The sequence below is a fragment of the Equus quagga genome, chromosome 15, assembly GCF_021613505.1.
Source record: "Equus quagga isolate Etosha38 chromosome 15, UCLA_HA_Equagga_1.0, whole genome shotgun sequence".
Classification (NCBI taxonomy): domain Eukaryota; kingdom Metazoa; phylum Chordata; class Mammalia; order Perissodactyla; family Equidae; genus Equus; species Equus quagga.
This window is the reverse complement of record NC_060281.1, coordinates 79,321,657-79,334,687: the sequence shown is the minus strand read 5'-3', so window position 1 is coordinate 79,334,687 and position 13,031 is coordinate 79,321,657. Positions and strand designations below refer to the sequence as shown.

The 13,031-nt window shown below is 44.1% G+C and overlaps 1 protein-coding gene across 6 annotated transcripts in view; it reads left to right on the top strand.

Annotated features, from left to right (window-relative positions):
- Positions 1 to 1,878: 1,878 nt before the first annotated feature.
- Positions 1,879 to 13,031, top strand: part of CIT (citron rho-interacting serine/threonine kinase) — a 156,192-nt gene continuing 145,039 nt past the window's right edge. For 4 of the 6 annotated variants that reach the window (XM_046640861.1, XM_046640860.1, XM_046640858.1 and 1 more), the window contains exons 1-3: positions 1,886 to 1,922; positions 2,981 to 3,089; positions 8,372 to 8,513. In XM_046640861.1, coding sequence (XP_046496817.1) covers positions 2,994 to 3,089; positions 8,372 to 8,513 — 238 coding nt within the window. In that variant the 5' untranslated portion in view covers positions 1,886 to 1,922; positions 2,981 to 2,993. Of the gene's footprint in view, positions 1,923 to 2,980; positions 3,090 to 8,371; positions 8,514 to 13,031 lie in introns of those variants that run through there. The other 2 variants (XM_046640859.1, XM_046640862.1) reach the window with 2 other exon arrangements.

Below are 13,031 nucleotides of genomic sequence, written 5' to 3'. Positions count from 1 at the left end.
TTCTTATTTTTATACATTTTTCTGGATTGCGTCAGCCCTTGCGACATGACAAAAGCAGAGGCTGGGAGAATTTCTAATGTCTTCTGAGAAGCAGGTTTTGTGTAGAGGAAAGGATTTGGAGTCAGTCCAGAGCAGCTCTACCCCCTAAAGCTGAATGACCCAAGATGAGTCACTCCACTTCTCTCAGCTTCAGTTTCCCAGCTGGAAAATGTGGATTACAGTTCCTCCCTCTCAGGGTTGTGGTAGGGATTAAATGAGATAAAGTGCTCGATTAAAAAAAAAAAGGAGAAGGTGCTTTATAAATAGTAGCTATCATTATTGTCCCAGGAATGAATAGCAAGTTATGTTTGGGGAAAAAAATATATTGAGCAAGTCTATAGCTCTGGTTTTGCACTGATGTGTGCACGTGTGTGTGTGTCTGTGTGTAATAACACATCTCCAGTTCTATCTAGTGTAGGGAGGGATCAGGAAAGCACAAATGGAACTGCCTCCCCCTTAAAAATTTTTATATACATAAATAGAACATATATATATATATGTATATATATATATAAATATACACACACTACTAACTAATTATAAAACATCCATATTGTCACCACCCAGGATAAGAATTAGATCATAGCAGAACCTCGACACCCTGAAAGGCCACCATCCCATCCCATCCCCAGGTAACCACTACCCTGACTTTTGCTCTTTATGGTTTTCTCACCTGTATGTATGTCTCTCTCTAAACGACATTATTTTGTTTCATCCATTTTTGAAATTTATGTTAATGGACATTATTCTGTTGTCTTGCTTCCTTCACTCAGTATTGTTTTGAAATTCATTATGTCATGGGGTCAGCTGTGGTTTATTCCTTTTCATTGCTGAGTGAAAACACTGCAATATAAGAGATGTTCCTTTCTCTTGCTGATGGACGTTTGGGTTGCTTCCATCTTTTTTTGCCATTATGTTGTACAACGCCATTTGTACATTCTTGTACACGTCTCTTGGTGTACATAATTAGGAGCTTCTCTAAGGCATGTTATACCCAGGAGTGAGTCACATAATGTGCCTATCGTCAACTTTAGGAAACAGTGCCAAACTCTTTTTCAAAGACTGTACTAATTTACACTCCCATCAGCTATGTATGAATGCATGCAGCTTCATATCTTCTAAACACCATCAGTCCCCAACCCCCCATCTGGATGCACGTTATTGCATCTCCTTGTGGTTTTAGTTTTCTCATTTCCTGATTACGAATGATGTTGAGTACCTTTTCATATGTTCGTTGGCCATTTGTCCTCTTTAGTGAAGTGACTTCTGTCTTTATTTTAAATTGTCCTTTCAGACAGTCCCCATACCTTCACCTATTCCTTGCGGGACAATCAGCCGGGAGAGGCAGTCGCCGAGGCAGGTGGAAGTTCAAACTCAAAACATCTGCTGTCTCAGCTGTAGCAGAGAACCAGTTGGTTTCCCAAAGTAACAAGTACTTCGACTTTAGCCAGGATTGAGGAACAAGAAGACCAAGCAGAGTGGCCTGGCTGTCTTCCTCCTCATACGTAGCCATGCAAACAGGGGACACCGCCCGGGCGAACTCTCCAGGGATCCTAGACACAAACAGAAGCGTCCCTAAACAGCATCCTGCTTAACCGCCAATTTCAAACTTTCAAGACCTGCCCTGCCGGGTTTTGCCTTTCCCGGTTTCCCATTGGTCACGAGTCAAAGGAAGAAGCAATTTGATTGGCTCTCTCTTTCACTTCCTCCGACCCTTTAAGGGCTTGGGCGGGGCCTGGCTGAAGTGCAGTTGTCCATCATAGGAGCAGGCACTCTGATTGGTTCAGACACGCTGGGCCCCGCCCGCGCCGTTCCTCGGGTTCAAACGCGGCGGCGGGAGGCGCTGGGCGGAGCAGAGCGCAGACTGGCGGGGTCCGCTGAGCGTGAGTGTGGTCCCCCCACCCCGAATTCTCCCTCACCCATGTCTGCGAGGCCGGGGGAAGGGCCGCGTCCACCCGCACCAATCCTGGCTTTCCCTCCCGCTGCGGGAGGGCGGCAGTCCCGCCCCCGGGCTGCTGGGGGCCCGGAGGGTCTTCCCGGGCTGGCGGGGCGCGCGCCCCCCTCCTCGGGAGCGGAAGGTCAGCCAGGTGGTGCCCGGGGCAGGAGGAATTGTCCCTCTCCTAAACTGGGTGGGGTCCTATGTGTATTCTGCCCTGCCTCATGTCAGCATTACCTGCATTATTCTGTCCAGTCCGGCAGCTGCTTATTTGCGTGATGCGAACAGTTTTCTTTAGTGTCTTCATACTCTCGGTCCCCAGCCGTCACCTCCTACTTCCACCTCTTTCACTCTGCTCCAGCCCCTTAGGGCTTCTTGAAGTTGTTAGGGAAGGCCCGGTCCGTCCTGCCCCAGATCCTTGGCTTCAGCTGTTCCCTCTGCCCAGATTCTTTTCTTTCCCCAGATATCAGCAACACTTGCTGCTCACTCTCTTCAGTTCTTGGTCCAAATGTTGCCTTCCCAGTGAAGTCTACTCTAACTACACTGTTAAAAATTGTGCATACAGTCTCATGCCCCAATTGTTCTCACCTTGCTCAATTTTTTTTAACCCTATGGCTCTTATCACCCTCCAACTTATTATGTAATTTGCGTATTTTCAGTTATTCATTCAATAACTATTTATCAGCACCTACTATGTGCCTGGGCTATATGTGTCCCCACTATGTGAGGATAAAATTCCCTGCCTTTGTGAGGCTTGCATTCTAAGGGGGGGCAGATAATAAACAAACTTGTAAGTAAGCGAGAGTATCAGGTAAGTGTACCACCTCCTGTTGCAGTGAATCGAAATCTGGTTTTTAATATCCATCACCAGTTTGAGCTTCCCAAGACTTGTGTGGTGGCTGATTTTCACCTCCTTATCCCTGATCTCCTGAGAGATTGGAATCTCCCAAGTCCTCCCTCCTCAAAGCTGCGCTTTACCCTTGACCTTCTCCTGTCTCCCTTCAGCACCGGTGGGGAGATGTTGAAGTTCAAGTATGGGGCTCGGAACCTGCTGGACGCTGGTGCTGCTGAACCTATCGCCAGCCGGGCCTCCAGGCTGAATCATTTCTTCCAGGTAACAGGCTGCCAGCTCTGCTCACCTGCGTTTGTTTTCTTGGACCCTCCTTGTCACTCACTTTTGCTTTTATTATAGAACTGAGGCTAATCTTCTAAGAGAAGTCCCATTTGATATTTTATATGCGCTCATAGTATTGGAAAAAGGAGCCACTGTGCAGACAGGAGTGGATAACTGAACTTGCCCTTGAAGGGATAGTTTTTAATCATTTCTCACACTTTATCCTTCTGTACTAAAGTTTGTCCTTTTATTAAAGAAGGAAAAATGAACAAAGGCACTCTTTTGACCAAAATTGCTGCAGGTGTAATCATATTTGTTTTTCATTCAAGGGATGTTTATTTTCTAGATTAAAAAAACTGTTTTGATAAATACCACAGCTGTGAAACCCACATTCCTCTCAAGATATAAAACATTTCCATCATCCCAGAAATATTAAAACAATATCAGGAGATTATTTCCAAGTCGATTTCTAATTCTTCTGTTTCTGATGTAGACGAAATATTGTTGATGTAGAAATCCTTATTTGACTCATGTGTTCATAAGTCAGGGGGACTATATAGGCAGTGGTGAAGATTTAGGTTTGAATCCTGGCCCTAGCACTTGTTAGCTGTGTTACCTTGAGTGGGTCAGTTGCCTTCTCTGAATCCGTTTGCCACTCTTTATTTATTTATTTATTTATTTTTTAAAGATTGACCCTGAGCTAACATCTGTTGCCAATCTTTTTTTTTTTTTTTCCTTCCCCCCAAAGTCCCCCAGTACATAGTTGTGTATTCTGTTGTAGGTCCTTCTAGTTCTGCTATGTGGGACGCTGCCTCAGCATGGCCTGATGAGCGGTGCTATGTCTGTGCCCAGGATCCGAACCAGTGAAACCCTGGGCCGCTGAAGCAGAGCATGAGAACTTAACCACTCGGCCGGCCATGGGGCTAGCCCCTGCCACTCTTTAAAAGAGAGGTTATAGCACCTAATTCATGGGTTATTGTGAGGATTAAATGAGATAATCCGTGTAAAGCACTTAGCTCTTTGCCCAGCTTTTGGTAAGCCCTTTATTAATGGTAACTATTGTTAATACTAAGTGTAGAAATAGTATTAGTTACAGTAATAATAAGTTTATGTTCACTTAGCAGTAATTATATTTAGGAAGGTATTTATGTAGGATACCTGTATGATGATAAATACTAATATGTTCTTGATGACATTTTGATCAAAATATTGGCATTGGGGAGTGTTCAAATGGATCAGAATAGGGACAAATTGAAAGCTTAGGTTGTTCTGTGGGGATGATCCCCGTCACCATTTATTTATTTATTTAATTTTTTTTTAAAGATTGGTACCTGAGCTAACAACTGTTGCCAATCTTTTTTTCCTTTCTTTCCTCTGCTTCCTCTCCCCAAATCCCCCCAGTACATAGTTGTATATTATAGTTGTGGGTCCCTCCAGTTGTGGCATGTGGGATGCCGCCCCACCGTGGCCTGATGAGCAGTGCCATGTCTGCGCCCAGGGTCCGAATCAGTGAATCCCTGGGCTGCTGAAGCACAGCGTGCGAACTTAACCACTCGGCCATGGGGCTGGACCCCCATCACCATTTTAAGTTGAGATATTTTTCACGGATGACTAGTCTATCTCTAACCATAGTTGACTGGAGTGCTGCCACTTATTAGCTGCTTTATTGTTTTATCCTAAAACATTCCCAACTTATTACAGAATAATCACTCATTTATTAAGGGCTTAAAATGTGCTAATTGTGTAATAGCTATGGCTTCCAGTGTGCCAGGCACAGAGCCAGCATGTTCCTGGTTATCTCTCTTCAGCCTCATAACAGAGGTAGGGACTATGTTTTTTTTTTTTTTTGCAGGGTAAGATTCACTCTGAGCTTACAACTGTTGCCAATCTTCCTCTTTTTTCCCCCAAAGTCCCATTGTGTGGTTGTATATCATAGTTGTAAGTCCTTCTACTTCTTCTATGTGAGCCACCACCACAGCATGACTACTGACAGCCCAGGAAATGAATCCAGGCTGCTGAAGAAGTGAAAGCACTGGACATTAACCACAGGGCCATTAAGGCTGGCTTGGGACTATATTTATTTAGATTTTAAAGAGGAGGCAGATCCAAGGGAGGCAAGGACTTGCCCAAGATCACGCAGCTTGTAAATGGCAGAGCTGGGCTCCAGTTTGGTCTCTCTGACTGCAAAGGCTGGTTGTGTAACCACTGGGCAATACTGCCAACATGTGTCAGAGTTTAAGTGTATCTTATATTTAAGTGTCATTGTAACAGTAAGGATTGTGGGTAAGTCCTCAATTCATCTCTTTTTAATGCTGAGTTCCTCCGTGTCCCTGGGAAATCTGTTATTTGCAGGTGTAGTGTATACCTAACATCTGCCTCCTGTTGACAGGTGAGGACACTGTTCTTTTGCCAAAAACAGTGCCATTTTAATGAGGGTTAGATAGAGTAGTGATTTGATTTTCCATCAGGGAAGTTCTTTAGACTGAGTCTCAGTTTCGCTTTTCCCCTGCTAATTAAAACTATTTTCCAAGAAGTTCTAGGTCAGTAGTTAACAGACTTTAGATTTTCGAGCCAGCGAAATTGCACAAGTTTGCAGGGCTGATCTAGGTTTTCCAACTTTTTATTTTGCCAAGTAAAGGATGTAAAAAAAACAAAGATAAAAAAAAAAAACAACCTTATTATCTTCTGGTCCTTTTGTTTCATAAAGAAAGGACATTTTAAGAAACACCAAGAGAGGAAGGACATCATTCCAGATAAAGGGCCATTTTAAAATGTGAATACATTTAGCTTTATAAAAGAGGCATTATGTGGTGGTCATTTTTTCTCATTTCACGGCAGCCTTGAAAACTTTGTTAAGAATCAGTACTGTAGGGGCCAACCCTGTGGCTGAGTGGTTAAGTTCACATGCTCTGCTGTGGCGGCCCAGGGTTTCACTGGTTCGAATCCTGGGCGTGGACATGGCACCGCTCATCAGGCCATGCTGAGGTGGCGTCCCATATACCACAACTAGAGGGACCCACAACTGTGGGTGTAAGAATATACAACTGTGTACTGGGGGGCTTTGGGGAGAGAAAGGAAAAAAATCTGAAAAAGAAAATTCAGGGGCTGGCCTGGTGGCGCAGTGGTTAAGTGTGCATGTTCCACTTTGGTGGCCCAGGGTTTGCTGGTTTGGATCCTGGGTGCGGACATGGCACCGCTTGGCATGCCATTCTGTGGTGGCATCCCACATATAAAGTAGAGGAAGATGGGTATGGATGTTAGCTCAGGGCCAGTCTTCCTCAGCAAAAAGAGGAGGATTGGCAGCAGATGGTAGCTCAGGGCTAATCTTCCTCAAAAAAAAAGAAACAAAAAAGAATCAGTACTGTATTTGGGAATTGCTGCTCTAGTCTAAACTCATTAAAGAAGAGAAGAAACAAAGAATCTTACTGTATTTCTGAGTTAGTGGCAGAACTACTAAGTGACAGATATTGTGGTCTTGCGACCCAGTGCTGTACAAATCTAGTTGAGGTTTGAATCTCTTGGGGGCCGTGTTAATAAAACAGATTCTAAGCTACAAACTGGAAAATTCCAATTCAGTAGGTTGGGGATAGGATCAGAGAGTCTGTTTTTTGTGTTTTTTTCCAGTTAAGTTCTCCAGATGATTCACATGTAGCCAGTCTGTTTCTGTTATCCAGAGCTGTGTAACAAACCACTCACAAAGTTTAAAGCAACAATGATTTAATTTTTCTTATGATTCTGTGAGTTGGCTGCTGGATTCAACCAGGCGCTTCTTCTGTTCCACCCTGTGACGTCAGCTGAGGTCACTCAAGGGGCCATCTTGAGTTTGGAGCTTGGCTGGGGCTGGAACATCTGGGTGCTGACTGCCAGCTGGGGTGCCTCAGAGTTCTTTCTCCTGACCTCTCTTCTTTATGAACTCTTCCATTATTCAGTAAGTCTAACCCAGGGCTTGTAATTTTTTTCTGTGGGTATCAAATATTTTAGGCTCTGTAGGCCACATGGTCTCTTGCAACGACTCAACTCTGCCATTGTAGCACAAAACCAGCCATAGACAGGATGTAAATTAATGGGCGTGGCTGTGTTCCAGTAAAGCTCTATTTATAAAAACAGGCAGTTGGCCAGATTTGGCCCATGGATCATAGTTTGCTGATCCCTGGTCTAGCCCATACTTCTTTACGTGGTGGCTGGCTTCCCAAAAGACCAAACGCAGAAGCTGCCAGACTTTTTAAGGGCTCCACCCAGCACTGGTACAGTGTCACTTATGTCATGTTCTGTTGGTTGAAGTGAGTTACAGAGACAGCACAGATTCAGGGGGAGGGAGACAGACTCCCTTAGATGATGGAGCAGCAGCAAGTGCCTTCAGAGTTAGAAAAACTGTTTATGGCCATCTTTGCAGAGAGACCCCCCCCGACCCCCGCCCCAATCCATGGCCTGGCACATGGGAACCATTGCTCTGGACCAGGAGTTGCAAACTCATATCTTTGGGGGCCAGGCAGTGAGTATAAATGAGTCAAGCGGACCAGATGGAAGACTGCAGGTCAGGGCTGCGGTGGAATGCAGAACACATTCGCTACCCGGAGGAGTGTTACTCAGCTTCAGCTCAGCATCAACAGGCAGGAATGTGCGGCCATGTTGCTAGATCTGCCAGTGTTTCAAGAGAAGCCAAACCCCTCCCCCCCCATTTTTGGTGAAACCTCTTGATTTTTCAATACTGGCAGATAATTCAAATTATTTTAAATACTACAGGCCAAACAAAGCATGTCTGTGGGCTAGATACAGTCTGCCGGTTTCAACTGTTCCGCCAGATCTTGAATAAATTCAGCTTTAATATAGTCACTCCATTCACTCTACTCTAGATTGTTTGAGTGAGTTAAAGAAACTGAAGTCGTAATAACAGACCTCTGGGCACATTTGAAAGAAGTGGCAATCGTTGTTTCCTGTTGTAGAGACGTGGAGACATGTCAGGACCAGCAGGGTCCAGAGTAAATGTTTCCACGAGCCTCAGACCGTTAAGAAAGAAGGGCCTTTTCTTATTAACAGCGAGCTTGTGAAGTTTTTCTTCCTGGGTGCTGGTGAAAGAACCCACAGTAATGGAATCGTACAAGTGAGAACTTAATGACCGTCAGTTGATGTCGCTCTAAAGAATGAAGCCACGGAATTGTGCTGTTAGCGTGTGTCGTGAGCAGCTAGTTGAGTTGGTGGCTTGTAATTTACTCTGTGTGGATGTTATTGATCAAAGCTTTTCATTATTGACAGTGTCTCCATCTGCTGTTTGCTGTTTTTAGGGGAAACCACCCTTTATGAGTCAACAGCAGATGTCTCCTCTTTCCCGAGAAGGAATATTAGATGCCCTCTTTGTTCTCTTTGAAGAATGCAGTCAGCCTGCTCTGATGAAGATTAAACATGTGAGCAACTTTGTCCGGAAGTGTAAGTTTGGGGAACTTTTTCTTGAAAACTGTGCTGCTAGAGAAAACTGGCAGGATGCCAGAGGCAGAATGCGTTAGTGGTTAGTGGAGTGGGTGAAAACTCTGGTCTTAGACCCACCTTCACGGTCCGTTTTCATGTGTTGCAGTTGGGAGACCGGTAAAGTCAGACCCCTGGGTCACAAGCGACAGAAACTCGACTCAAACTAGCTCGGGCCAAAAAGTGAATATGGCTCATGAAACTGAATAATCCAGGGATGGGTCTAACTTTAGGCATGGCTGGTTCCAGGGACTTAGATGATGTCCTTTGGCCCAGCCGTCCACCCACGCAGGGCTGACTTATCCATTAGGTATAGTAGGCGTAGTGCTTAGGTCTCACAATATTGAATTTTAATAAATTTAATTTATTTTCTTTAGTTTAATTTTGATCTATTTTAAAATCATAAAAATATGGCTATAATAATAATGTATCATGATTCTGTAATATGTTCATCTTTATCCCAATGCAGTCATAAAATACAATTTTTGATTTTTGCTTTATGGGTGAAGAGGCTGACCAGGCGGAAGTCCCCGGGGAGGGCCTATGAAAGTCTTAAGTCAGCCCTGCTCTTAACTGTGCTTGACTTCCACGTGGTGGGGAGGCTGCTGTTTTTGACTTTATACCAGTGTTTTTTGACCAGTGCTGATTTTGTGCGCCCAGGGATACTTGACAATGTCTGGAGACATGTTTGGTTGTCAAAACTGGGGCGGACGTTGCTACTGGCATCTAATGAGTGAGGCCAGAGATGCTGCTGCACATCCTACAATGCACAGGACAGTCCCTCACAACACAGAATTATCTGCCCAGAATGTCAATAATGTCAAATTTGAGAAACCCCGTCATATATGACTTTGTGGTGCAACCAACCACCCTGAACTTAGTAGCTTGAAATGATAATCATTGTGTTACCTCTCCCGATTCTGTGGGTTAGCTGCGCTCAGCTGGGGATTCCTCTGCTCCTTGAGACGTAGGCCATGATTCTAGCCATGGGGGATGGGAGAGGGGTGGCACTGTCTTCTGGAATGTTCTGATAGCTCGCTCAATGTCTGGCATGTTGGCTGGAAGGCTGGGCTTAGCTGGGACTCTGGGACGACTGGGCCTTTCTCTCTTGAAGTCTCACAGCCTCTTGTTCTCCATGAGGCTCCTCCATGTGGTCTCTCCATAAGGGGTCAGCCGACTACAGCCTGGAATGCCTGCGTTGTAAACAGTTTTACCGGAACACAGCCATGCCCATTTGTTTATGCACTGCTGTGGCTGCTTTCACATTACAAGGCATTTGAGTAGTCTGAACTGAGATCATAGGGCCTACGAAACCTGAAATATTTACTGTCCAGCGCTTTTAAGAAAAATCATGCTGACCTCTGATCTACATGGTCTCTCTAGCAGAGGTGTCTTGACATCCTACATGGTACCTCAGGGTTTCCACAAGCACGAAAGTGGAAGCTGCCAGGCCTTATAGGGCATAGGCCTGGGAGGAACATAGGGTTTCTTTGGCCACTTTCTATTGTTTGAAATGAGTCAGAGGGCTGCCCAGATTCCATGTGCCAGGGAACTACACAAGGGCATGAATTGCAGGAGGCGTGGTTCATTGGGCACCATCTTTGGAGACTGGCTACCACCCTGCCCAATGTTTATCTTCCACTATCTATATTAATAACAATCCCAGAGAGGACTCTCATTGGCTCTGCTTTGGGTCCTTTGCCCACCCCTTGAGTAATCGCTGGGCCAGGATGTGAAGTATTGTGATCAGCCTCATCTGGGTGCCTGGGGGTTCAGGGCACTGTGATTACCAGGGCCTCGTGGAATAGAGGATGTGCAAGTACCCAAAGGAGCTGGGAGTTGTGGGTAGGTAAAATTGATGTATGTCCACTCCAGGGACCTTTGATATTTATGCGTACCCCTTCTGTTCTCAATTTTCTCATCTGCAAAATGCGTATCTAATAAGGCTTTGTGGGGATTGGATGAGTTAGTGCACAGACCAGGCTTAGCGTGTTTCCTGGCACATGGAGACACTCGCTAAATGTTACCCGGTAAGGATAGCTATAAACTTCACCAACATTTAATATATTGTTTATCCTTAATTTTAAAATGTACTTGGGGTGTTTGTTCGTTATTCCATATTTGTTTGAATAAACTCCCACCTATTTTCTTGAATATTTAAATTCTCAAGCACGGAGTGGGAAGGAAAGGGAGATTGTGTAAGAGGCCAATTGACCGAGCCATCGATAGCCGCCTTCATTAGTCTTGAGACTGCCCTCTGCTTACTTTAAAGCTGTTGATCTTCTCCGCTCATTCAGTAATCAGGGGGCTAGGCTTAGTGAAAGGAAGATTTTTGTAATAGAATTCTTTCAGGGAGCTGCTTCATATTTTTGAAGAGGCTTCCTGGAGAGAATGGTTGAGAGGCTATGATTGAAAAAGGGTGATTGCATTAGTAATTTTTTTCCCCCTTTCGAGTGTCTGTTTTGGAAAGTAAGCTTCGTTTTTCCACGGGAAGAAGGGTCCAACAGCTGCTATGGCCTGGGTTTCTTGAGTCTTGTGGTAGAGATGGAGATTTCTTTGGGGACTGTTGGAGGAAATGAGACAGAGAGTATAGCCCTGAAGCAACGTCCTTGGCTCCGGCCAAGGGAGGGCAGGGAACCAGCATCTGGGAACCAGGGAAGGGATTTCTGTTTCTTAATTACTATTCTATCCCCAGTGCCTAAGACAGTATCTGGCACATAGTAGATGCTCAATAAATATTGGTTGAATGATTATATTGCTAAACGAACAAAGTAAGTGGCAAAGCCTCAAGCATAATATCCTATAATTTGTGTAAAAAATAAGCAAGTGTGATATTAAAACATGCAAAGTGTTGATAATTGTCAAAGTTGGGCTATTCTTGGTGATTTGACAGTAGCTGAAATTCCACCCTCTTTCAGCTCCATTCACTGTAGGCAAAAACTTCTGTATGCTCACAACTTTAGTACTTATGGGCAAATTATAATTTTAAGGTTTTTTTCCTAATTGTAAACATAATACAAAGTTAAACATAAAAGGTCAAAGTGAGAGAAAAATCCCTCAAAATCTTACCTGTCTGAGATAACCACTGTTAACAGTTTGGCGCATAGTGTGGCAATTTTTTTTTGTCTTTATAAAATATTTGTTATGGAAATTTTCAAACATATCTAAAGGTAAAGAGAATGGGACAGTCGTCCCCCGGTATCCTCAGGGGATTGGTTCCAGGATCCTCTGCAGATACCAAAATCTACAGATGCTCAAGTCCCTTATGTAAACTGGTGTAGTATTTGCATATAACCTATGAACATCCTCTGTATACTTTAAATCATCTCTAGATTACTTATAATTCCTAATGCAATGTAAATGCTATGCAAATAGTTGTTATACTGTATTGTTTAGGGAACAATGACAAGAACTACAGATGCAACCGCTGTAGTCCTTTCGGTCCAAGGTTGGTTGAATCTGCAGATACAGAAACTGAGGATACGGAGGGCCGGTGTAATGCATCCCCGGGTACCAATCAGCTCGCTGTAGCGATTATCACCCCTTTTCCATGCATGTTCTAACGTCACTCTTGTTTAATTTTACACAAAATGGATCATATGCGTGTAATGTCTTGCCACCAGCTCTGCTCACTTAGCGATATATTGACTCAACAAATATTTATGACGCACTTGCTCTGTGCCCGGTTTTGTTTTAGGTACTAGGTTTGCAGTAGTGATCAAAACAGACAAGAATCCCCACCCTTAAGGAACATGTGTTCTGGTGGAGAACGAGCTACCTCATTCTTCTAAACGTGTGCCTAATATTCTTTTATGTGGGTGGACTTTCAGGTTGATTCCACTTTCCCATTAATGGACCTTTAGCTTGTTTCTGATTATTTTTCTGTTACAAGCAGTGCTCATCATGAGCATCTTCATATGTCTATTTTTTGAGCACATGTGCTAGTGTTTCTGTGAAGGATGGATTCCTAGAAGTCGAGATGTTGGATTTCTGAATTTCAAAAAAAGGAAGCAATACACTCAGCTGAGTTGGCTTTTGCCCTGTGGGTCCAAATGTTTATCTGCCAAAGTCACTTGTTGACTGTGTTTTCATTACTGTGCTTTGGGTCTTTAGCTCTACCTCAATGTTCAGTACCCATTGGGCTCTTAAATACTGTGACTAACAATGTGCAGGGATGAAGGGAGATGTGGTTTTTGGAGTCACAGAAGCTGCTGGTATGGAGAGAAGTTGTGAAGGTGGTTTTTTTTTTTTTATAGTCATAGACTTGAGTTTAGTGTCTCACCTGTTCAACTTAATAATCCAAAGCCTTTGGAAAAGACATTGCGATTTGGAATGGCGTCTCGGAATTCTGAGAACATCAGGCTGGTTTTGCCTGTGAGCAATTTGTCTACTTGTGTGATTGAGATGCCTCGTAGTTGCCAGTGACGGACCTAGAGTTATTAAGTTGGACAAGGCTGCAAGCAACTTGGGGGCCCCAAGCCT